Source organism: Myxocyprinus asiaticus, chromosome 23, assembly GCF_019703515.2.
Source record: "Myxocyprinus asiaticus isolate MX2 ecotype Aquarium Trade chromosome 23, UBuf_Myxa_2, whole genome shotgun sequence".
Taxonomy (NCBI): Eukaryota; Metazoa; Chordata; class Actinopteri; order Cypriniformes; family Catostomidae; genus Myxocyprinus; species Myxocyprinus asiaticus.
In genome coordinates this window covers 5,393,550-5,420,969 of record NC_059366.1, presented here as the reverse complement: position 1 = coordinate 5,420,969, position 27,420 = coordinate 5,393,550, and the positions used below count along the sequence as shown (strand labels likewise).

The 27,420-nt window shown below is 36.9% G+C and overlaps 1 protein-coding gene and 1 long non-coding RNA gene across 5 annotated transcripts; one reads left to right on the top strand and one right to left on the bottom strand.

The window, feature by feature from the left end:
- Nucleotides 1-3,781: 3,781 nt before the first annotated feature.
- Nucleotides 3,782-7,671, top strand: LOC127413643 (uncharacterized). Of its 2 annotated transcripts, XR_007892619.1 has the most exons (4): nucleotides 3,782-4,025; nucleotides 6,194-6,310; nucleotides 6,723-6,871; nucleotides 6,987-7,671. It is a non-coding gene; the product is annotated as an uncharacterized LOC127413643 (long non-coding RNA). The 2 variants fall into 2 exon arrangements; XR_007892620.1 differs by lacking the exon at nucleotides 6,723-6,871 and having other exon boundaries at nucleotides 3,790-4,025.
- Nucleotides 7,672-13,329: 5,658 nt separating this feature from the next.
- Nucleotides 13,330-19,360, bottom strand: LOC127413635 (uncharacterized). Of its 3 annotated transcripts, none has more exons than XM_051650920.1 (3): nucleotides 19,132-19,357; nucleotides 15,847-16,737; nucleotides 13,330-14,407 (listed from the first exon to the last, which is right to left on the bottom strand). In XM_051650920.1, the coding sequence occupies exon 3, from the start codon at nucleotides 14,379-14,381 to the stop codon at nucleotides 13,737-13,739; it is 645 nt and encodes a 214-aa protein (XP_051506880.1). In that variant the 5' UTR covers nucleotides 14,382-14,407; nucleotides 15,847-16,737; nucleotides 19,132-19,357; the 3' UTR covers nucleotides 13,330-13,736. The 3 variants fall into 3 exon arrangements, with proteins under 3 accessions (XP_051506880.1, XP_051506881.1, XP_051506882.1); XM_051650921.1 differs by having other exon boundaries at nucleotides 15,847-16,045; XM_051650922.1 differs by lacking the exon at nucleotides 15,847-16,737 and having other exon boundaries at nucleotides 19,132-19,360.
- Between the last annotated feature and the right edge of the window lie 8,060 nt (nucleotides 19,361-27,420).

Sequence of the window (27,420 nt, the reverse complement as noted above, 5' to 3'; positions counted from 1 at the left end):
AAAATCACTTGAAAGGGTTACTTCAAGCTTACACACTTTAAAAGCTTTTAATGCAACAAACAAATCAACTAAAATGTATATATCTACAACTCAACTTTTTCACTTCTCATGAGTTTGCATCCCTGATTATTAATTTAAAAATACTGTCGAGCCAAGTGAAATGGACTGCTCGGTACCATCTTGGATATGGGATTCTCAAATTAACCATTGACCATTTAGAGACTATCTTTAAGCATTTGGTGTATGCAGTGTAAGACATTTCCAAACTGCAGTATAATGAAAGTGTACTTCAGTGAGTGATAAAGAAACTAATCAAAAAAAAACTGACAACCAGGAAAAGCGATAAAGGAAAACAAAACCGGAATGGCTGAGGATACTACAAGTCTACATATGACATACTTTTTAGCATACTCACTTATAAACAGCTGCTGATTTTGCCCGGTGGAATGGAGAGGGAATTCCAAGTTTGTTATGTTTTGGTGTTTGACTAGATCCGATGAGTCATTTAGGTACATCAGGAAAAGTTCCAAAGATGATATGTCACCTCAGGTGCATTCCAGAAAAGTTTCCTGGAGGCTGTAGGTTGTGCCCCTCAATGATAGAAAACCAAGCAACTATACCTGACTTTTTTGCTATTGTTGTCAGAGCTTTTTACTTTAAACACATTATTTTATAATTATTACATATAATCTATTGAGTACAGTTTTTGAACATTCTAATAGTATATGTGTGTGTGTGTGTGTGTGTGTGTGTGTGTGTGTGTATATATATATATAATATGTATAATGTATATAATCTATACTATTTTACACACACACACACACACACACACATATATAGTATGTGTATACAGTACATATATATGAACCATATATATGATTAGCTGAAAATGATCAACTGTATCTGATTATGGGTTCTGTGGGTTAGGGGTATTTTCAGCATATTAATTATTTGATCATTTGTGTGTTGTGTTTAGCTTGATATGAATGGTATATGTATAGTACCATACATTTCATAATAACTTATTTGATCTTATCTGGCTTACTGAAGCCTTGATCTAGTATGATGTCAATTCCAGCTAACAAAATTGAAAGTTTCTCACGTGTCGAGTGACCAAGCGAGTGATACAAGAAATAGGATTGATTTGCATGACCGCGTCATGTTCTGAGCCCTCCAGTGCCCTTCCGTGCACAAGCTGACTCATTCTCTACCAGCGCTCTACAGGATGAGTCCTGTAAATTTCATCATCATTTAGTTCTGATATAAGCAGACCCTTAAAACTTGAGTTGAGGGGGTTGCCCCAAGCAAAATGACAGTCTTGAGTTAGAGTGAAGTCAGTTCAAACTACTCAAAATGTGTTGAAGTGGAGGTGTGGACACAAAGAAGCTATTGGAAACATTCATAGTTCAAGGGGAAATCACTCTTTCAGGTGTTTTTTGTAACTTTTCAGTAAGTTACTGTTTTGACTCATGATTCAAAAACCCACTCACCCCATCACACTAAAAGTAGACAATCTTCAAATGGCAACAATGGTACAACACTTTGGTTTCATAATATATGGATAAGTTGAATTACCCTAAAGTGTTAAATGGTTGCTGTTTTAAATGTTTAGAGTTTTACTTCAGTATTTGGTATTTATATAATTTTTGGCATGTAATGATTACTATTGAGCTCTGAATTGAACAGAATTTTGCTAATCCATTATAATTAAAATATTAACCATTTTACTGAAAGAGCAGAGTGGTTTCTACAACAAATTTATTAAGATATTGTTCAAATATACCAATTAATATGAAGTGTTCTTGTCAAGATGGGTAGTTGTTGATGTGACATTTCAACCGGTTTAACCATCCTTTTGCTTGACACCCCCCCCCCCCCACACACACACACATTTGTTCCCATTCATTTCCATTTGTTTCCATTCTCATAATTCTATATGAAGTCATTCTTAGGAACTTTTGCTTTTATAGCTTTGTTAAGGATTACATGAAATTAGTAATTTTTACACTGTCAGGTTCAAACCACCTCTGTGAAGATTGTCATGAACTTTCAGGCCAAAAGGTTTTAAGTTGAATCAGTTTTAGAAGTCTAAAATGGGTCAAATTAAGGGGTTAAGCATTGTTCATTAAAAAAAAAAAAAAAAGTATATAGTAATTTTAGGTAGATGGGATGTTACATAATGAATTTAAATTATTGACCTATTTAAAATCTTCAAAAGTCCACTCAGACTCTTTATCAACTCTAGCGTTTTATAATAACTGCACAGAGACAGGATGTGGCATATATCTCATTGCTGAAGATTCCCTTTTTATCACAGTATGTGTAGAGGAACTGAGATACAGTTCGCCCAATGTGTGAAACCATCTCACACTGACACACACACACACACATGTGAAAATTCTTTCATCATATTCACACCCTCATGCCATCTAAGTCTTTCTTTCTTCTGCTGAACACAAATGAAGGTTTTTAGAAGAATTATTTCAGCACTGTAGGTCCTTACAATGCAAGTGAATGGTGATCAGAACTTTGAAGCTCCAAATATCACATAAAGGCATCAAAAATGGAATCCACAAGACTCCAGTGGTTAAATCAATAGCCTCTTTTTCTTCTGAACTGATCCAGTTGGTTTTGGGTGAAAACAAACCAAAATATAACTCCTTTTTCAGTTTACTTCTTGCCATTGCAGTCTCTAGGCACGATCATTATTTAAAGTATTTTTAGTTGCCTAATGTCATCATTTTCTAAAATATGTGGCGTTTTTGGAAGTTTCCATTTTCGGGGAAGAAAAGTGCCGTTCTAGTGTGAATGAGAAGTGTAAGTGTAGCATCAACCGTCTTCAAATGAAAGTAAGACAAGTCCTCAATATTTTTAGTCTGAGACAGATAAAAGATGATTTTAGAGAACTTTAAAGAGTACACTAGTATATATATGGCCTAAAAGCTACCAAACATGGACTAAAAGCCACAAAACTCCCATTTTCCCATATCACAGAGTCTTCAACTTATCCCAATATACATTTGGTGTTTTCATTTGCCATTTTGTGGGTTTGTCTTTTGCTCCCCTTGACTTGTCCCTTTGGCTACCTAATGAAGGATTGTCACAATAAAATATTGGCACTTTTGTAAATGGCACAAAACAGTTTGTGCTCACAGCAACTGTTCGCATCTTCACTGGCATAAGTAACGGGGAAATAAAAGTGGAAATGCTTAAGCTCCTGAAACGAGAGAAAAAAAATCCAATGTGAGAAATATCTGCTTGTAAAAGGTTAAATGACTGTGATTGAAATGACATCATCCTTAGACACTAGACCAGACACAAAGAACTTCTGGAGATGTTTGTGTGGTGATATGTTGCCATCTAGTGGTAGACGAATATATAAAAGAGGATGCTGGTTAGTTTTAAACCAATTTAAGATTGAAATCTGTGTTCCATTTAGTGTACATACTTTATTCCACTTTTAAAACGTTGGATATCTAATTTAAATGAATATAAAATAATAATAATAATAATAATAAAGATTAAACAGTAGAAATATAAAGGTAAAATTAGTCTTGTTGCTGCTGGTGTCTGTTAACACAACAGCATTGGGAGCGCAGGACACATATTACTTCACAAAGGAAAGAAGATTGACATTGTCCAACATTCCACACTCCGTTTTGACGGTTGAAAAAGTGCATCATCCGGGTACTCCTAGTACACTTCTTTTTGTTGCATTTTCAGTGTAAACATACTACTCGCACTACTTAATTTGCCTCCCAAACTGCACAATTCTGCACTATTTTACGTCATTTTGAATTGTAAGTAGTGCGAGTAGTATGTTCACACTGAAAATGCAACAAAGAAAAGTGTACTACGAGTACCCGGATGATGCACTTTTTCAACCGTCAAAACGGAGTGTGGAATGTTGGACACTTAGTGCAGGGGCGGAGTTACCGGTAGTGATGGTGATCTGGCAAAAAAAAATTAAATCATGGAAAATATGACAACTAGCGAAACTTCTGTGAAGAAAGCGCCTTACAAAAGTGAGTTAAATGCTTTACCATCATACATGCTGAATGAATATGTATATTATTGAGATATAAGTGTTGAACTGAGGGTGGATAGCGTGCTAAAGCTAGTGGCAATACAACACTTGGGTCTGAAACGTCACTTCCGTCAGCTGTTAAACGGTGAATGCTTCCGTGTAGTTAAAAAAAAAGTTGTGTTCCATTTGGGACAATACTACACTTTGAAAATTCATACACTACATGGCTGAGTGCATAGTATATTTTGTAAGTGCATAGTGTGTCGTTTGGGGACACAGCTTTTCACTTCAAATGACGTAAAATAGTGCAGAAGTGTGCAGATTGTGACACACCTTCAGTGTCTAAAATGCTTGAGTACAGTTCAGTTGAATGATAAAGTTTACCCTCTCTAACTTCATGGTGTTGATCCGAATGTATGAAACATGTTGTCTGCTGAAATAACGAAAAATGACAACAAATCTAACAACGAAGCTGAAATAAAAGCTTGCGTTTTACCTGTAAATCAGACATGCTTGGAAGTTACGTTCGTTACTATAGCAACAAAAATGGGCTGTGGGAGTGTTTTCTCAGAATCATCATTGGCCGGTAGAAAAGAGAGAAACAAAACTGTAGCGCTCTATTTAAAATTGAAAATAAGATACATGCCCTCACGTCATACAGAATAACATCATTAAGAATAATGAATAAATAAAATCAACTCATTTTTGTGTTATAAATATCCTGATGGTAGTGTTGTAAGAAACATCCCTACTCACAAATGCACTGTTTGAACCAAGAAAAAGTTCAATTAAGCCCTAAATAATAGCAAATTATAGCAACATGGAGTGATATTTGCAACAAATAAATAAATCCTTCCTTTTGTACTAAGATTTTAATCACCAGTGAAGACAACAAGAGCCAGGGAAAGAGAACAAAGAGGACAGTTTTTTACTATTTAGTGTAGAAAATGTCTACATACACTAATACAGTTTACTATGAAAAATCTGTAATGTAACATCATTAAGAACTAACAATGAACAATATTGTATGTATAAATTAACATTAACCAGAAATTCCAAGATGAAGAAATACATGAAAAAATTCTCATTGTTATTTCTTGAAACCTAATTTGGAATGTAATACATGTTACATGTGCATGTGTTAACATGTGTAACCTTAACGTAAAGTGTATCATTAAATCATAAACCCCAACAACAACACCCCCAACCCCCAACAGCACCCAGAGAACATGATGGTTTTTTCCTAAATCCACTTGAAATGTGGAATGTCGGACCACAAAACACAATTCCACTGTTCTACTTTCCATCTCAGATGAGACAGATCCCAGAGTAGACGGTGGCACTTCTGGACAGTGATGATGTATGGCTTCTTCTTTGCATAGTAAAGCCTTAACTTGCATCTGTGGATGCAGCGGTGAATGATGTTGACTGACAAAGGTTTACCGAAGTATTCCTGAGCCCATGTCATGATTTCTATTACAGACGCAAGACGGTTTTTAAGACAGTGACGTCTGAGGGATCGGAGATCACACACATTCAGAAGTGGTTTTCATCTTGAATTTACACACTGAGATTTGACCGGATTCCTTGAATCTTTTAACTATATTGTTCACTGTAGAGGGTGAAATGCCCAAAATCCTTACAATTTCATTTTGGGGAACATTGTTCTCAAAGCACTGGATTATTTGCTGATGAATCTGTTGGCAAACTGGCGAGCCTCAACTATGGAGATGGAATTGTTGCATATTAACATACAAATGAAAAGAGATTCACAAATAGAAAGTTGGTTCACAAATACATTTAATGAGATCGACAAATATATGTTAGGAGTTTCACAAAAATAAAGTGAATTCACAAATAAATAAAATTAGATTTACAAATAAAAAAATTATTTACAAATATATTTTTTAACTCACAAACACAACTCTGTCCAGCATTCATTTGTGAATCGCGCACATCTATTTGTGGATTGCTTCCTGGGCATTTGTGGATCGCCACATGCATTTGTCAATTTTGAAACAAATCTAGCGTCAAGATGTGCACACAAATCTACAAATAGGTGGATCCACCCATCGTCTACTCAAGCCAATCAGAAAATGGCCACATTACTCGGACCAATTGTAGCATGTTCTATCTTCAACCAATCACGTTTCGTTTTACTATCAGGGCGGGACCAGAGTCACAGCGCTCTCATGAGCATGGAATCAAGCACATACAGATAAGCTCCAAGGCCACATGCTTTTAAAAGGATCGGACGTCATCAGAGGAATACTGTGACTTAAGGTTCGTTTCATTTTTTCTCGGTTATAAACATGTGTAGTGTCTTGTTAAATGTCAACAGCTGAATATTGCCCATCTGTAGATTGTCCTGATCATTAGCTTTATAGCTAACCTGGCTGACTGTATGAGTCTGCTATTTTAATTTTAACCAAGTTTCTTGACTGAAATGTGTTGTCAAAACCTTTACTCTTAATGTTACATGGCAAATCCAAACAGACACGCTGCTAGACTACAAAATATCAGTAGTACAGACAGTGCCGTAATAAAACATGTATAAAAAAGAATTAATTGAAGTAATATTTCAAAGGATTTATATTTTTAGCACTTAGTGTTATGGCAGACCAGTCCAATGTTACTCACAAGAAATAATTATGTTAACTCTGTAAAACATTGCGTGTTTTATTTATTTACTCAGGAAGTATATGGGCTGTGAGATACAGGAGGACAATAATAATAATATTAATAATAATAATAAAAGAGTTGCGAGGATACTGGAGAACTGGTGCTCTCTGCTCCACATCACAAAAAGATGGAAACAATTGTGAGACTTTTGTGCTACTGGTGGTAAGACATCACAAAGCTCCATGGCCCAATCTTGTTTGTGTAACATGTTCTTTTCTATACAGTAATGGACTTGTTTTTAACATGTAACTGTTATTTTTTCCAATCATTTGTGCAGAATGCTCTTACCCTGACTAGGAGTATCCGTCCCAGACAACTGATACAACACCATGATGTGGCAATGAGGATGTTCATGTACAACAAACTCAAGCAAAATGTCAGCTCTCCAGTTGTAATGTTCAATTCCAGTGTTTGTGTGTGTAAATACATGTACTCAAATGTATTGTCTTTTGTAGTTACATGCATGACAACCTGTAATTTGTAACCAAAAAATCATACCTTTTTGCCAACAGACTTGCTTTAAAGTGTTAAAAAAACAGACACTCTTTAAAAACCTATTTACATCAAAATGCCTTGATAGAACTCAATAAAAGATTTGTCAACTAAATGATGAAATATTTTGTCAAATGTGATGAGTCAACATTCATACTCATATTCATGTTGTTCCAAACCCAAATGACTGACTTTCTTCTGTGGGAGGAACTCAGAAGGAGATGTCAGGAATTATGATAGGGACTGACAGCCTCGCTTTCATTTCAGCCTCATTAGCAGCATCTACATTTTACAATGTATTCTCATATTCCACAGAAGAAAATAAATAGTACAGGTTTTTGAAAAACATGAGGGTGAGAAAATGACAGAATTTAAATTTTTAAGTAAGGCAACCCAAAGACAATGTTACGGTTTTTTTTTTGTTTGTTTGTTTGTTTGTTTGTTTGTTTTGTATTTCACTTTCATTTCAAGACATGACATTGTAACTTAAAATAAATCTTACATAACAGAAAAATAAACTATCTCATATTTCACATTTTAAAAGATGCCCTGTATTGGAGCTGGAACCACTGAGTTTTGGAGCAGGTGAGTCAAGTGCTCAAAGTTGATGGGCAGTACACAGGGGAAAAAGATGGCAATAACCAATGAGTCAATTATCACTGTCAGAACAGTATTTTAGAAAGGGACCCCATAATAATACCTCCTAAAGCATTCACACTAAAGTGCTAAAATGCAAAATTCTAATAAATATTACCTTACAACTTTTATTCAATACATTAACATAATGTGAATCCAAATTATTGGCATAGCAGATTTTGTACACTGTAATATAGGGTATTAATTTATGGTTTGTGCTCCTAAAATCATCTAATATGATTCATGTTCTAATAAGAAACTATCTGTAGTACTGATATTTTGTAGTGTCTAGTAGTGTGTCTGTTTGGATTTGCCATGTAACATTAAGAGTAAAGGTTTTGACAACACATTTCAGTCAAGAAACTTGGTTAAAATTAAAACAGCAGACTCATACAGTCAGCCAGGTTAGCTATAAAGCTAATGATCAGGACAATCTACAAATGGGCAATATTCAGCTGTCGACATTTAACAAGACACTACACATGTTTATAACCGAGAGAAAATGAAATGAACCTTAAATCACAGTATTCCTCTGATGAAGTCCGATTCTTTAAAAGCATGTGGCCTTGGAGCTTATCTGTATGTGCTTGATTCCATGCTCATGAGAGCGCTGTGACTCTGGTCCTGTCCTGGTAGTAAAACGAAGTGTGAATGGTTGAAGATAGAACATGCTACGATTGGTCCGAGTAATGTGGCCGTTTTCTGATTGGCTTGAGTAGACGATGGGTGGAGTTCACCTATTTGAAGATTTGTGTGCACATCTTGACGCTAGATTTGTTTCAAAATCGACAAATGCGTGTAGCAATCCACAAATGCACAGGAAGTGATCCACAAATAAATGCGTGTGATTCACAAATGAATGCTGGACAGAGTTGTGTTTGTGAGTTAAAAAATATATTTGTAAATAATTTTTTTATTTGCATATCTCATTTTATTTATTTTTGAATTCACTTTATTTTTGTGAAACTCCTAACATATATTTGTCGATCTCATTAAATTTATTTGTGAACCAACTTTCTATTTGTGAATCTCTTTCCATTTGTATGTTAATATGCAACAATTCCATCTCCATACTCGACCCATCCTTATTCTTGAAGTACAAGGCTTTTTTTGGAGTCTCCTTAACATGACTGCCTCACCTGTTTAACATCCTCTGTTTCACATCACCTTGATATTTCAACTTGTCAGATTTTCATTAGTCCTAAATTGCCCCCCTCTCAGCTTTTTTGGAGTGTGTTGCAACCAGCTGATTTGAAATGCCTCTCTCTCTCTCTCTCTCTCTCTCTCTCTCTCTCTATATATATATATATATATATATATATATATATATAACAAAATTAATAAATATTAAATTCACAAGGTAATGTGAAAAATAAAATAATGTGTTTTTGTAGAGCTTTCAATATAGCACAGGGTGAATAGAATTTATAAATCACTCCTCTTTGTTTTTATTAGCATTTTCCATACTATCCAACCTTTTCAGAATTGGGGTTGTATATCCATTTGTATTTATTCAAGTGCTGTAGACAATTTGTCTGCACACACCCTCTATCAGAAATCCTGCACTCCAAAGACATTTCAACAAACCCATAGACCGTGCCGAGATGTTACAGAGACAGGTGTGATTTCTCAGAAAACCTGTTTCAGTGATATCTATTTCTAGTATGTGTCTGGTATTTAAAAAAATTACTTATAGGATTTTTAGCACCAATAAATTGGCATTTAAAAAGCACAAGAAACATACATTATCAAAGTCTCAAACAGATGTGCAAATAGGTGGTTCTGAATTAACAAGAATTAAAATGTTTGTGTCCCCCACATCCCCCGCTGCTGCTACGTCCTTGATCGAAGGGTTTATAGCAACATATGTCAGTCAAAACACCATATAAATTCATCCATTTGCATATTTATGAAATATGCTCCTCCTATTGTCCCAATATTTACACAAAATTACTTTAACCCCCTGGGGTAAAAGTGTCACCAATGAAGACAAACAAGGAGGATGAATGCAAACCCAAACGCTGGGACTTTAATGAAACAGATGTAAAAAAGCAAACAGGCAAGTATAAACACAATAAACAATGAAGATAGATAAACTTCGCTTGGTAGAGTTCGGTCTGAAGTAGACACTGATGAGACTAGACAAAGAGCAGGGGAAATAGAGGAGTATATATTGGTCTTAATGAATAGGATATTATCCACAAGTGATACAGATAATGAGCTGATTGCTGAGAAGTCTGGAGAGCAGATGATATCAGAGAAGAGAGGGACCAGTGTGGGTGTGACAAAAAAGCCTTTTTTTAAAAAAAATGAATTTAAATCAAAATAACATTCCGTTTTTGTTCATTTTCGCACAAATTATGTTGCTCCATCAACATTTAAGAAAAATAAATGTATTTTCTCAATTTTGATACACTTTGTGACCAGAAAACAAGCACATTTAAGGTGTGCCTTAAGCCCTGCTGTACCCTACTATTATTGTATTTTATACATTATTATTAAAATTATAAGTATACTAAACTATTATTGCCTATGCTATCATAATGGTTCTCTCGTAAGACTAACGAAACGGCTGGGACAGACTTGCAGTTTCGCATCTGCTGATAAAGGTGCGATCTAATCCTGTTTACGTTAAATAAGCCAGCTCCCGAGCAGGTTTGAGCTTACAGACCTTGCAGTCTTCGAAGAACGCAACAATCCATGACTGGGTCAAATCGTCAACAATGAAATCCAGATAACTCAGTAAACAAGGTTCAAAAAACAAACCCCCAGGGTTTTCAAACTTTTTGATGGCAAGAGAACCAACAATTATGATGATCCCCTTGCGAGGCCAGGGACTAAAAATGAAATGTTTTTTATTTCGGTTTATTCTGAGCAGAAACAATATTTTTCGTTCCTGTTCTGGCGTTCAGCTGCCTCCTTTCCAACTGATAACCATTTAGAACGAAATTCAAGGATGGTAAATAGCGCATTCTATTATGATGCTATGGTGATTTTTTTCACTCACCTCAGCGTATTAATGATAGAGAGCATTAAAAACTTAAATAATATCAATAATATAACATTATTACCATTATTGCAGAGTGACTATTTACACTACTTGTACATACCTGCCACACAGTGCAGCTACTTGCACTCAAATAGTCTGGTGGAAGCAATGAAATGAAAGACAAACTGCATCTTTATGAGCTGCTGCAATGGTTCAGTCTACAAGAACAGTTCAGATGTGTTTTTTCCATGTGGACGATCTGGGTTCAAATCCGCCTTTTGACCCAGTTTTCCCCATCCTGTTAACTGTCTCCACTAATAATATTTTTCTTTAATACTATATGATAAAAAATAAAATGAATATAAAGGGGGTCAGAGGTTCAGAAGTTCAGAGAGTTGAGTGAAAAGTTTGATCCAGGTAAAATTATGGCATGCTCATGAACTGCTTTTAATTTTAAAAACATCATATGCATTAACTATACAGTAATAAGAAGATGGCAACATTTGTGCTGAAGTGACTTACTTGGGGATATGAGAATGGGCGGTGAGCGCTCCTCATTGCTGCGAGTTCTGCAGCTCGTGCTACTTTCCAGTCGAATCGCAAAGAAAAATGCAAACAAATGTGTCCTCACTCAATATATACGTCCACTGAGGTGCGGATGCAATCTTTGTTTTATTAGATGTAAAGTTCCGTATGGGTGGACTAGAACCCAGAGCCTCTAGCACAAGGGGTGAATTAGTTACCACAAGATCACCCAGTCAAATGCTTATTAAAAGAACTGATTGATGTACTTCTCCACTGACCAACAATATATCATGACTGACAGTAATATAGGTAGGGCTGAAGTTATCAAATTTGTTAAATATTTATTTTAGAGCTTGAATTGGTCAAGAATGACTATTCATCATAACAGGCAATTTAAAATAATCCTTTACGAGCGCTCCTCGTTGCTGTGCGACTTCAAATTAGCGCTGTGTAAGAATCTCGCAGATTGACGAGGGAGGGATCCCTTCTAGTCATGACCAATATCGGAGACTATTTAGCAGAGATGAGCCACTTCTATTCAAATGAATGGGAGAAATTGAAACGCCCAACCAAGAAGCTCTAGTGCCCAACGGTCAACAGATGTAGAAAGGAAGTCCCGCCTTACAGGTAAAAGAGCCAGTTACCTTTTAGATACAAACATCGCCTGTCAATCAACTCGAGAACACGCTTGCGCATTAGCAGTTTTGTCAGATTTTACATCTGATTTAAACTATGCTCTTTGATTATAATCTTGACCAACCGTTTTTGTGATTTCGGTGTTCCCCCATTCAAGTAGATAGCAGCTACACTGGCATGACTGGAAATAGCCTCCTGGGAGCATTCCAAAAATGGCCGACAGTGGACTGACATGCTAAAAAGACTTTGCCAGTATTCACCTTTTTCCTACGTCCCGTGATGCTTAGCAAGAAATGTAGGCGTTACTTCCATTGTCAAGTAAACACAGCTGTTGTTGCGGTGTACGCCCTTTCATTCTTTCCTTGCGGTGTTGGGATTTTGAGGAGAGCGTGTCTGTCACTATATCAGTCACTATATCAGTGTGTTACTGAATGATAATAAACTGCAAAAAAAGTCAAAGACAAAGAAAGCGAGAACAAAACCGGTGCGCTGTTTCACCCAGATGCAGATGAAACTTAATCTAAGCACAAACGCAACATTTCGAGCAGAATGATTGGTTGTTTTAGTGGAGTATTTGTGTTAGTTCAGCTTAAGATGTGTGTGCTTGTCATCTTGTCACCCTACATGTTCCAATCAGACAGACACACTGAGGAAGAGCCATGAAGTTCTCATCCTTGGGTATGCATTTGCCTTTTCAAGTTGTCCGATCGGACAGTTATTTCCTTTTAAATCGGCACGTCAGTTTTAACTTTTGTTTGGTGGGTTATTGACTGGTGAGAGGTGGTGCTTTGATGTGGTTTTTGACTACCTCTGTGTGTGTTTTTTTGTGATCCAATCACAAAACATTTTGCACCTCATTTATAACTATATTTAGTGCTGACTATTTGAAATCGGATCATCCAAAATGGGTCTTATTACCAGCTGTAAACAGGGTCTAAAATGACTGCAGCCAGAGCCAGGGAATGTTATAGAATGACTTCCAGCAGAAGTCTTACCCACATTCGTTTCCCCAGTAAGACCCTCAGGAAAAAAGTGGATAAGATCAAATTTTTCCCCTATTTGGATGGTTGATGTGAACATTAAGTGAAGCTCCTGACCCATATCTGCATGATTTTATACATTACTCTGCTGCCACACGATTGGCTGATTAGATAATTGCATGAATAAGTAGATGTACAGGTGTACCTAATAAAGTGGCTGGTAAGTAAGTGTGTGTGTGTGTGTGTGTGTATATATATATATCAGTATGTGTATCTATTCAGTATACATCCACTAATGCAATATATATAAACAAATAATACAATATACATAATACAATTATGGAAATCTACACACAAAAAAATGGATGTTGGTCATGTTATACTACATACTCTAAGGTATAACTATGACTAGGAAAGTATTTTAATATATTATAATTGTGGTTACAACAATTAATGAGAAGTTATGGCATATTATAAAGTGGATTATGAGACATTATAAATGCATAATGCATTATAAAAATGGACTTCATAGAAAGTGTTACCACGTTTTTTTAGGATGAAATCTAATTTAGAATTTTAGAATTAAATTATGTATTTGTACATTAATTATATACATTACTACTATTGCATATAAATTATATGCATTACTAACTATGCACAACAGTTATTTGTTTACTGGCGAAAGCAACTGTGTTGCATCATAGTAGATAGTAGCAACATGAAAAGTATGTAATGATAAAACACTACACTGTGTCTATTCGAAGGCTTCTCAGTACAGAAAAGTGACAAATATCCTGGACATTTCCGAAAGCCCATTGCGAGTTATGAAAATGTCTGGGAAGGAGATCATGCCGTTGTGGTCCACTTTGGTTTGAACAGTGTAGGACTTTAGCTCTGTTTTTCCAGTCAACACAGAGGTGTGAATGATTGCGATTCTCGCTTCCTCATGGTATGGGGCACCCCTGTCCTTGCCTATGGTGATATTATAACCCCAGCCAGGCTTCCAGAATGGATAGGTGACTGTTAGAGTCTCCAGGCGCTGCACTGTGAAGTAGTCAAATGAGATAGGCTGGTCAACAGTGGGCTTGCACTGGACCAACGACAGGTGCCTAACTTCTGAGTTGTTCAACAGCAGGGCCACGTTAAGGGGTGAGGTGTACCAGACCGTCAGGTGCTTCTTTTGCACCGGGCTGGGGCTCTCAGCCTCCTGAAGCACAAGCGATTGGTTCTTGCAGTTGTTGCATTCGTTGGAGTTCATTTTCTCACAGAAGCTGAGATCCTGCGCGCACGTGCACATGTACACACTGCGCTCGGTAACGTAGGCCACCTTGAATTCAGAGCGCAGGAGGACAGGCACAGTGAGCCACAGTATGCAGTACAGCACTGCAAAAGACATGTGACTACACAGGATCATCTCACATAGGGATTCCTTGAGGAGATCTGTGTGTATGAGAAAGAAAGTTTGTTTAGACATAAAGTAATGGTAGTGGCTCTGTTCCAAATCACAGTCGTCTTCCTAAATAGGCAGCTGCATTTCAAGGGGCCGTTCACACTGAATGCATTTTGGCATCCGTCAGCACTGTTCTTTCATTATTTTCTATGTAAACATGCACTAGACAGAATTCTTTGAATGTTATGCCACATGTTGTTTTTCACCTGTTGTTTTTCAGCATTTTGCACAGAAGCGTTTTTTAGACACCACGTCAAGTTAAAAGAATTTTTAAAAGTCTCGAGACACCCGCGTTCTGTTCCATTCATTGTGCTGTATTAAGGACTTAACACAACAGCTGCGGATGTAATGGCTACAGCGTTTTGTGTTTTATTGCACATGCGCAACTTCGAACTCACTACTTCCTAATGTTGTACTGTGTCTACTATGGGAGAATCTCTACTTTGCCATAGTCGATCCTATGTGACAGATTAGGTAAGTAAATGTTTTAGCCACTGTCACACTACTGAAGCATGTAGTTAGGTTTTTGCGTTGCTACTTTAGTTAACTACTCCCCAAAACTACCTCTGGAGTTCGCTAGTTCGAATCCCAGGGCGTGCTTAGTGACTCCAGCCAGGTCTCCTAAGCAACCAAATTGGCCCGGTTGCTAAGGAGGGTAGAGTCATATGGGGTAACCTCCTCGTGGGTGATATAATGTGGTTTGTTCTGGGTGGGGCGCATGGTGAGTTTAGCATGGATGCCGCGGTGGATGGCGTGAAGCCTCCACACGCGCTATGTCTCCGTGGCAACGCGCTCAACAAGCCATGTGATAAGATGCGCGGGTTGGAGGTCTCAGATGCGGAGGCAGCTGGGATTTGTCCTCCGCCACCCGGATTGAGGCGAATCACTATGCGACCACGAGGACTTAAAAGCGCATATGGAATTGGGCATTCCAAATTGGGTGAAAAAGGAAAAAATAAATAAATAACTACTCCCCAAAACTGCGCAACGCAAGTATGAATTTTATTCTCATTGTTCCCACAAGGGGCGCTATAGTGAAAATGAATCTTCTTCTATGGCCAGTTTTCTCGAGGTCATTTAATGTCATGGTGGAGCAACAGTTTAAAGAGAATTAGTTCAAATATGCTTAATTGTCAACATGTTTATATTTAGCTACATGAAAATAACACGTGACAAAGACATTTGAAGGTAACTCTGTCACCCTCTTGAGTACTGAGGTTTGTTACCGCCACAGTAACACTGGAATGTAGGCCTACGTTAAGTATCTACAGCAGAACCACAAGCTTTCAAAGCATTGGCCAGGCATTCGCATCTGCGTTTGCATATTGTGTATGTTTTGTTTTCCAGTGACACATTTACTGCCAACCTATGTAGCTCACTAGGTTTTGGAAAAGAGCAAATGCTTGTAAGTTAAAGAATTGCAACCCACCTGGATGTTTCAGTGAAGTGTGAAAAGTGGAGGCACTGTGTAGGGTCAGTCAGCCAATATGAGACAGGGCAGTAAAACAGGCTTGGCCCTCTAGCGGTCTTTAATGAAGATCACTCTGAGCATTGCCATGGCTTTACTGGATTGTTTTAGCAGTTGTCTTAGGGTGTGTTCACACTTGTAGTTCAGTTCTCTTGGTCCTCTTGGTCCGGACCAAAAAATAAAGTGATACATTTAGTCCTGGTTCGCTTAGCGCTCACACTGGCATTTTTAACACTGAACCTGAACCAAATCAAAAAGTCACAATCTGATCGGACAGCTTTTATGACGTATATTTTTTTACGGAACTTGCCGATCATCCAAAACAATGCTGGCTTCAGGGCGAAATGCGCTCGTTGGATTTATATATGTATATGTGGTGGTATTTTTACCAGCTGAGAACAAACAAAGAGCTAATACAATGTGTAAAGGAGTCAAAACAGCGCCAGGAATTCCTCCATTGCATACACAAATGAAAATATGCTGCAAAGACAGCTGACGGCAGTTCTGACGCCTGTTCTGATGAACTGTAATGGGCAACATAGCTCCTATGATGAGAAGAACCAGGTATGATTGAGGTCATTAGGCAAATTACTTCCTGTTTTTGGTCCGTTTAGACGACCCACTATTCAGGCGGTCTCGGTCCGCTTGTTTGGTGCGCACCAAGGTTCGGATGGCAGCGTTCACAATTGTTCAAATGATCCGCACTAACAGAGCAATCGCACAAGAGTTCGTATTAATCAAACCAAACCTGCCAAGTGTGAACACCCTTATACAGCTGAATGAAACATAATTGTGAATGGGGTCCAAAGGTCTGAGACCACATTTAAAATCTGGGATTTTTATTCATTTGACCTGAAAATAACAACAACAAAAAATGTAAAAGTTTTAAGATTTGAAGAAATTTTAAAGTGAAGTGTTTAAGTTCTGCACCGCTAGCTTCACCAAACTCAATTGAAAAAATAATGTGGTAATGCTTTACATGAATGTTCCCTTTGTTACGGTTTTTTTATTTATAAAGGGGTTCATTAATGACTAATAGTTTATTAAAAAATGCATTTTAAATCTTTGGTATGCAGTTAAAACAACATAAATAAAAATGGTAACGTTCATGCAATACTTACAAATGCTTAATAAAAACACTTATTCACACATATACTAATCAAAAACATAAAATGCTTTAATTCATAATTTATACCACAATGTATCAAAAAAAGACTATTATAGTGAGATTAAAAAGAGGGATTATGTCATTTTGTGTTTATATTCATTACTGCAATGTCTTGATTCACTTTTGTTGTCACTTTCCTTGTCCCATTGAGTCAAAAGAATGGTGCAACTCTTGAGTGTTGTCCCAATTTAACTAGTCCTAGTTGCCTAAACTCCTCTGCAAAAACACATTTAAGGTCTTCATGCTCATTCGCAGCATATATGCTTAAAAAAGCAATAAGAACTATTCATACAAGTAATTATAGAGAACCATACAATCTTGAAATGTAAAGATCTGGTGGATTTTAATATTGTTCAAATTATGTATAAAGCATACAAGCATTTATTACCAAAACAAAATTACAAAATATGTTTGTCATTAGAGAGAGTCATTATAATTTTAAAGAAATATGAATAAAAAGTGGTTCAGATTGAGCTCAAAATAGATGTATTACATAAAAGAAGTGGAATTATGGAACAAGCTTAAAAATGAATTATAATTTAGTTCAACAGTTAAAAGAATGTTTAAAATTGAGGTGTTTAAAAATATGAAAGATTGGGTTGATAGGAACATTGTAATATGTATATGTTTGTATAAATGTATATATGTCATATATGTAGAATTTAAGCAGTTAAAGCAAACAGAACATTTTGTGAAGTTTGATTCAAATGAATTATTTGGAAGGGTGAAGTAAAATTTGTAAATGTTACATAGCCATCTTGCTCTTGTTATTTTTTCAGTTAAAGTTTCTTTGTTTTCTTTGTATAAGTTGTGAATTTGCCTGTAAATGTAAATATTTAAATAGAAAAGTGTAGGCATAATAAGCTTTTGGCTTCAATCTATTTCTTTTCGGACATCAAAAAAAAAGAATGATGCTGAGTTGATTGCATAATTGAAATGTATAAATGCATACTGTCACGTAGAATGGTGCAACTCAGAGTGTTGTCCCAACTTAACTAGTCCTAGTTACCTAAAGTCCTCTGCAAAAACACTTTTGACAATGTGTGTATATATATATATATATATATATATATAAAATAAAGCCTGATGACCATTAAGCCATACTGAACTTCATGTACAGATGTTTCTAATGTTGGCAACTCCTTAATAAATGCTTCATAAGTGTCCACTTTACATAAAGGCACATTTTCTTAGGTTATTAATGTTGAATATGTGTTATTAAGCATTTATAACATGTGAGATAAAATGGCTCACTATTTGGCAAGTACTGCATGAAAGTTGCCCTTTTCAAACCTGAAGGTTTTTCATTTCATGAGTAAAAACTCGCAAAAATTCCTATGCGCCAGTCCAGCTGCAACACTGTTGCTTGGATTGGCATGCTGCTTCCTCCAGAGTCTTAAACTATGCTTGAGTTTCTCATTATGCAACAAAACTGGCCAGAGGTGACGTGCCGTTAGCAGCCACTATTTATCCTGCCTGGTCCAGAATGCACGCAGCTGTCCTCCATTTTCTCTCCTGACTAACATCAGGGTGTGTCCACACTTTATCAGCATATCAGAGCCACTTCAAGATCTGTTTTCTCTCTATATCACCTTCTCCCACAAAACAAGCAGTACACTATAGATGTTATATAACAGTAGAGTTACTGTAAATATGAACTTTTCATTCTCTACTAACATCTTATTCATCATTTTGTTGTATCCTTTCATAGATTTTTGAATAAATGAATCCACAGAGGGAACATAATTTATGACGATTCTCTATGAACATGTCTTGTCCGGAATCTTCTTTTCTGGGAAAAGCAAGCAAGAATTGGCAGCTTTGCCTGGGCTGATTCAGTGTTTCCTATACCTAATCTAAAATGAAACTCTTTGAATTGGTAGAAGAAAACACCCTGGGTTAAAGCTTTATATATATATATATATATTATATGGTTTGATCTTCTTTATGTAAACACTGTCCACATATGGCAAACGTGATTCCCAACAGAGTGTGTATCCTGGCTTTTGTAACACCTACACTTGATATTCTAATCACACACAAGAAACATAAAAAGCAGACAAGTAAAATCTAAATACCTGTTTGCCGTTGTGATGTTAAGAGGCAGTAAAACACATGTCCTGCTCACAGTCTGTGTGAGGAGATAATAGACCCACCCTTCTTGAAAGAGGACTTTGACTTGCTGAATCCACAGAGGTTGCCAAAGCCACAGACAGTGTCCTCAGCATCTTGCTATGCATGACCAGCTCAGCCAAGTAGGAAAATATTAACTGCATCTGGGAACAAAGTGAGTCAATAAAAAAATATGACGTAAGTGCAGATGACTCTAAACGCATTGCATAAAAGTTAATGTGTATGAAGCAGGGCAGGTTGGAGTTTTGTTTAAATTCTGTTTAATCTCAGCACTGAAATGTATAAAAGAACAATGTTTCCACAGTGCTTGAAGTGGATGAAAAAAGTGCAGGTACTCTCCTTGATAGTATTAAACTCAATTTTTATTATAAAAATTTTTTTGTAAATAAATGATGCTCAGAGATATGTTTATTTAAAAAATAAATACATTTTGTGATTTATACTATACAGTAGGGCTCTTCAACTTTCTACCAGGGGCCAGATTATCCAGATGAAAACTCAAGAGACCCTCAACTAGCAAATAGGTTTGCTGAACTTAACTTAAAGGAATAGTCCAGGTTCAATTGAAGTTAAGCTCAATCGACAGCATTTGTGGCATAAAGTTGATTACCACAAACATGAATTTCGACTAGTTCCTCCTTTTTTATAAATTTTTTATTTAATTTTTGTAAGTGATTTTATCACTCTAAAATCATGTTTACATGCATATTCTTTATGTGTTGTGACTATACTTTTGAAAAAGTGAGTATTTTAATGTTCATAATTTGGCCCCATTCACTTCACTTCTAAAAGGGTGATATCTGTTCTTCCTTTTCCTCTATTATCCTCCAATTAAATCAAGGAAAATTAACCTTTCCCTGTCCTGCACATATGGTGAATTTGTGCAGGAGCAAGATACTTGTGCAGATTGCTAAACTGATTTGATGATGATGGAGATTCAGAATCACTGACACACATCTGTATATAGAACTAAGCACAGTCAGGATATATGCACGTCAGGTTCAGTGACACTTCATGTTTTAACTTTTTACGACCACTGCAGACGCTGAACAGATGAGACACGGCCATTTAACACTTGAAGAATGGAGAATAACAGCAAATGTTTATGTGAATTTTCTTTGAAGGTTGAGTTTTCATGATCGATTTATTTTTTATTGAAAAGGATTTTACATACAAGCTGACAGCACTTCTGTAACAACTGTTGTGATGTTGTGCCTATAGTTTTGACTGCACCCAGTGGCTAAGCGATTTGTATAAATACAATTGATTGAATAAGATGCAATAAAATGTGCTCACCTAAAAGTCATGTTATTTTTATTTGTATAGCTCTTTATACAACACACATCATCTCAAAGCTTTTTTACAGAAAATTATCCTGTAACAGAAAATTAAGCTTTAATGTTTGTAATGTCTTAGAGTCATCACTGTGCCATTTGATGAAAACATGATTGTAGATTGTGCCTTAAAATATAAATATATATATACTGTATATACACTGGCCAAAAGTTTGGAATAATGTACAGATTTTGCTGTTTCGGAAGGAAATTGGTACTTTAATTCACCAAAGTGGCATTCAACTGATCACGAAGTATAGTCAGGACATTACTGATGTAAAAAACAGCACCATCACTATTTGAAAAAAGTCATTTTTGATCAAATCTAGACAGGCCCCATTTCCAGCAACCATCACTCCAATACCTTATTCTTGAGTAATCATGCTAAATTGCTATTTTGGTACTAGAAAATCACAGTTGAAAGCTATTTGGTTTGTTAAATGAAGCTTAACATTGTCTTTGTGTTTGTTTTTGAGTTGCCACAGTATGCAATATACTGACATGTCTTAAGGTCAATGTTAGGTCAAAAATGGCAAAAAAAGAAATGGCTTTCTCTAGAAACTCATCAGTCAATCATTGTTTTGAGGAATGAAGGATATACAATGCTTAAGATTTAAACCAAAAAACTTAAGATTTCATACAAAGGTGTACACTACAGTCTCCAAAGACAAAGGACAACTGTCTCTAACAAGTACTGAAAGAGACGTGGAAGGCCAGATGTACAACTAAACAAGAGGATAAGTACATCAGAGTCTCTAGTTTGAGAAATAGACGCCTCACATGTCCTCAGCTGACAGCTTCATTGAATTCTACCCACTCAACACCAGTTTCATGTACAACAGTAAAGAGAAGACTCAGAGGTGCAGGCCTTATGGGAAAATTGTAAAGAAAAAAACACTTTTAAAACAGAAAAACAAAAAGAAAAGGTTACAGTGGGCAAAGAAACACAGACATTGGACAATAGATAATTGGAAAAGAGTGTTATGGATCTTAACCCCATTGAGCTTTTGTGGGATCAGCTAGACTGTAATGTGCGTGCGAAGTGCCTGACAAGACAGCCACATCTATGGCAAGTGCTACAGGAAGCGTGGGGTGAAATGTCACGTGAGTATCTGGACAAACTGACAGATAGAATGCCAAGGATCTGCAAAGCTGTCATTGCTGCACATGGAGGATTTTTTGATGAGAACTGTTTGAAGTAGTTTAAGAAGTTCTGAACATTTTTTTCAGATTGTAATAGTAATTTTTCACATTATTAATGTCCTGACTATATATTGTGATCAGTTGAATGCCACTTTGGTGAATCAAAATACCAATTTCTTTCCATAAGAGCAAAATCTGTACATTATTCCAAACTTTTGGCTGCCAGTATATATATACAGTTGAGGTCAGAAGTTTACATAAACTTAGGTAATTTAAGAGATTTAATATTAGCAAACTATAGTTTTGGCAGGTCGTTTAGGGCATCTACTTTGTGCATGACACGAGTAATTTTTCCAACAATTGTTTACAGACAGATTGTTTCACTTTTAATTGACTATATCACAATTCCAGTGGGTCAGCCTTTAGACAGTTAGCTTCTGATAGGAGGTGTACTGAATTGGAGGTGTACCTGTGGATGTATTTTAAGGTCTACCTTCAAACTCAGTGCCTCTGCTTGACATCATGGGAAAATCAAAAGAAATCAGCCAAGACCTCAGAAAAAAAGAATTGTGGGCCTCCACAAGTCTGGTCATCCTTGGGAGCAATTTCCAAATGCCTGAAGGTACCACGTTCATCTGGACAAACAATAGTATGCAAGTATAAACACCATGGGACCACGCAGCCATCATACCGCTCAGGAAGGAGACGCATCTGTCTCCTAGAGATGAGCCTTTCAGGTTATGTGACTCATTTTACTGTGGATATAGATACTTGTCTACCCAACGCTGGCTACCACCCCTGGAGTTCGCTAGTTCAAATCCCAGGGTGTGCTGATTGACTCCAGCCAGGTCTCTTAAGCAACCAAATTGGCCCAGTTGCTAGGGAGGGTAGAGTCACATGGGGTAACCTCCTCGTGATCACCATAATGTGGTTCGTTCTCGGTGGGGCGCAGGGTGAGTTGAACATGGTTGCCGCAGTGGATGGCAAGAAGCCTCCACACGTGCTATGTCTCCATAGCAATGCGCTCAACAAGCCACGTGATAAGATGCGCAGGTTGACGGTCTCAGACGTGGAGGCAACTGGGATTCGTCCTCTGCACCCGGACCGAAGCGAATCACTACACAACCACAAGGACTTAAAAGCACATTGGGAATTGGGAGAAAAAGGGGAGAAAATCCAAAAAAAAACAAAAAAAAAAGAGTATAATGACTTCAACCTAAGTATGTAAACTTCTGACTTCAACTATATATACAGTTGAAGTCAGAAATGTACATACACTTAGTCTAATTTTTTAACCACTCCACAGATTTAATAAGTTATTTTCCAACAATTGTTTACAGACAGATTGTTTCACTTTTAATTGACTATATCATAATTCCAGTGGGTCAGAAGTTTACATACACTAAGTTAACTGTGCCTTTAAGCAGCTTGGAAAATTCCAGAAAATGATGTCAAGCCTTTAGAAAATTAGCCAATTAGCTTCTGATAGGAGGTGTACTGAATTGGAGGTGTACCTGTGGATGTATTTTAAGGCCTACCTTCAAACTCTGTGCCTCTTTGCTTGACATCACGGGAAAATAAAAAAATAAAAATCAGCCAAGACTTCACAAGACACACCTGAAGGTACCACATTCATCTGTACAAACAATAGTACGCAAGTATAAACACCATGGGACCACGCAGCCATCATTCCGCTCAGGAAGGGGATGCATTCTGTCTCCCAGAGATGAATGTAGTTTTGTGCAAAAAGTGCTAATCTATCCCAGAACAACAGCAAAGGACCTTGTGAAGATGCTGGAGGAAAAAGGTAGACAAGTATCTATATCCACAGTAAAACGAGTCCTATATTGAAATAATCTGAAAAGCTGCTCAGCAAGGAAGAAGCCACTGCTCCAAAACCACCATAAAAATGTCAGACTACAGTTTGCAAGTGCAAATGGGGACAAAGATCTTACTTTTTTGGAGAAATGTTATCTGGTCTAATGAAACAAAAATTGAACTGTTTGGCCATAATGACCATCGTTATGTGTGGAGAAAAAAGGGTGAGGCTTGCAAGTGGAAAACACCATCCCAACCATGAAGGATGGGGGTGGCAGCATCGTGTTGTGGGGGTGCTTTGCTGCAGGAGTGACTGGTGCACTTCACAAAATAGATGGCATCACGAGGAAGGAAAAATATGTGGATATATTGAAGCGACATCTCACGACATCAGCCATGAAGTTAAAGCTCGGTCGCAAATGAGTCTTCCAAATGGACAATGACACCAAGCATACCTCCAAAGTTGTGGCAAAATGGCTTTAGGACAACAAAGTCAAGGTATTGGAGTGGCCATCACAAAGCTCTGACCTCAATCCGATAGAAAATTTGTGGGAAGAACTGAAAAAGTGTGTGCGAGCAAAGAAGGGCTTCAAACCTGACTCAGTTACACCAGTTCTGTCTGGAAGAATGGGCCAAAATTCCAGCAACTTATTGTGAGAAGCTTGTGGAAGGCTACCCAAAATGTTTGACCCAAGTTAAACAATTTAAAGGCAATGCTACCAAATACTAACAAAGTGTATGTAAACTTCTGACCAACTCTCTTTTTTTTTTTTTTTTTGGTTTTTCCCTCCCCTTCCAGGTCCGAGAAGATGGAGAAGACCTGCTGGCAGGCATTATTAATGTTGAATATGTGTTATTAAACATTCATAACATGTGAGGTGAAATGGCTCACTTCTCACTATTTAGCAGGCATTGCATGAAGGTCACTATTTTTATACATGTTGTTATAACCGCATATTGGTGATTTATAATGCATTTATAAATGAATTGATTAATTTCATTAATGAATCCCTTTGAAAGTAATATTCCAGGTTCAATTGAATTTAAGATCAATCGACAGCATTTGTAGCATAATGTACAACAATTTTACATTGGCCAATAACCAAATTCAATTATTGACCCATCAAATAATGGGTATTTACACATCACCCGTGAGTGAAGTTCATGCTATGTATTCAAAAATGTTAAATAAATAGTTCACCCTAAACTGAAAATTGCAGTTTACTTAACCTCATTTCTTACAGAACCAATATTAGTTTTTTTCTGCCATAAAACACAAAATGAGATGTTAGTCAGAGCTTCCAAGATTATATTTACCTTACTATGAGAGTGGGTAGTGCTTTATACCACCAATCTGGGTGGAGAGAAAAACACACCATAAAAGTATAAGGTAGTCATACAACTTGGATGGTAAATGCCAGTTCTCCTGAAGCCGTTGCTTAATGAGAGAAAAAGATCAAAATGTAATACTTGTTCTCTGAATATGATCCCCTCTCCCAAAATGACTGAAAGCTACAGCAGTGGAACAGATTATCAGATAATAATGACTTGGCTTTGGTCCATTTCTTACACAATGCAATCATGTGGCTTGAAATATAAAGCACAACCTATATGCTGAAACACAACCCCAGAGATTCTCTGAATTCTGCAATGTCATTTGCAATGAATTAATGCGATGATGGAACAACACGTGGGTGAGTAAATGACAATTTTCATTTTTGGTAAACTATCCCTTGAAGTGGTCCAACCATGTGATGGAGCATATTGTACCATTATCTCCCAGCACAGTGGGGAAAAACACAAAATAAATCAGTATAATAGGCTACAAGGTCAACAATTGTAATGTCAGCATTGGTGCATGTATGGAAATGACACAACAAAAATCTGGAAGTCATTATAGAGGTCAGACGACAATAATGCCAATGACACAGCAGCGAAACACCTCCTGTAAAAAGAAGACAGGTGGCAGGTGAGTATGTTTTGCTTGACTGGCCAAGATTTAATCATTAATTATCCCGCTATGATACACATGAAAAACAGATTTGAGTTCAAATTCTATTTGCTTATTTGTGGAGGCAAAATGATACAAGAGAGCAAGAGCACAAAAGTATGAAAGATTACAGTACCCCAATGACCAGTGAAATGATGTATGCCCCGATGTGGTGCCATTATTCAGAAATATTTGACAGGTGAATGTTATGATTCCACTGAGCATGTAAAGAGACACTTTAGTCCATTAAATAATTTCTTGTATTTTCTACAAAACTCCATGCTGTGTAAATCAAAACTGGTAAATATTAAGATATTATGATTATAAAAATAACATTTTAGAAAGCCAGAACGAGGCACTGCTCAATCCTCTGGCTTCATTCACACTGCAAGGCTCAATTTAATGAACAGGGCCCGGTTGCAAGAAACACCTTAAGTTATGAAAACCTTTAGTGACAATACACTTACAATTATAACTAAGGGTTTTCTTAACTTAACTTTTGGCCATATTCATTTTTTTGACCAACTTGTTTTAAAACTTGGGCTGTCAAATGATTAAAATAATTAATTGCTTGTTTTTTGTAGTTAATTTCATTGAAAATTAAAAAACATGAAAAATCCTATAAAATAATAATAATAATAATAATAATAACAACAACAACAATATCAAATAATATGCATTATTACACAGCTCTCTAAAATACTCTATTCTGATTGGTCAATCGATCCAAGCAGAATGTGGTGCGAAATCTGAACTGCATGAGCCTGATGTCTCGAGAACAGTGTTGCCAACTTAGTGACTTTTCAGACCCCTTTAGCGACTTTTTTCCTAAAAAGCACCTAGCGACAATTCTAGTGACCTTTTGGACAAATCTTAGCTACTTTCTGTAGAAGAGTCGCCAGTACTGTCGTGCAAGCGTGAGGTCTTGCTTTCCTGCTGCAGGCACACCTCTATCTGTGTCTACTCCATTCAGTGAGTGGTAGACAGAGGAGCAGCACATTCAGTTCACCGCACGGCAGCTGACACAGATGTGAATGAGCTGCACATGTGCAAACAGCATTGCCAAGGACCAATCAATAATCTGTATGGTTTGCTCCTCCTTTGTTTTAATTTAAACAACTTAATTTGACCATTATTTTTCTTGCTTATCACTCACTGTTACACAGACGGAGGCTATGCGCTGTGTGAAAGAAAAAATAAGACATTCTGTCACTTCTAACTTTCTCTCTGAGTGATCATTTTACATGTAAATATAGACGAAATCACAGCACAGCCGTTGACTTCAACTGATGTGTATGGTGATTTTGTCAGATGACTTCGCAGTTATAAAATCAGGATTTTAGCATTGCAGAGCAGCAGCTTGGAAATTGCTTGGAAGTGACTACTGGTTACCATGTAGTCTTAATGGGTGGCGTTTCAGTCACTATTTCATACTCGTTCCATTGTCTGACAACAGAAACAGAACAAATATGTACATGAGAACAGCTTTATTGGGAATTCGGCTGTATTAAAATATAGCATGTGAGCACAGAAAGTAGGAGAGAAGCAAACAGATGTAAAGGGCTGACACCAGAGCCATTGAAAAAGAGAGTTGCGACACTCCCATAGACTTCCATTGTAATCAAAGAATGCGGAAGTAACGCGTGTCATGGGCTGACTAATAGTTCCAAATATTGTATAGTTCCAACGTGCAACCGTATTCATTTACAGTGTTCCCGAAGCACGCTCGCTGGTAAGTTGATGAAATGACTACATTTTTTTCATATTCCAAGCATTAGTGGACCTCTTATTAATTTAGTCAATAGTGGTATTTTATGTAGCCAGCTTTATTTTAATTATTATTATTACTTGGTTGTCATCAAGCTCTGCAGAAGCCTGATAACAACCCATTCATTTGAATCAGGTGTGTTGGAAGAGGGAAACATGCAGGGCAGGGGCTACTCAAGGAC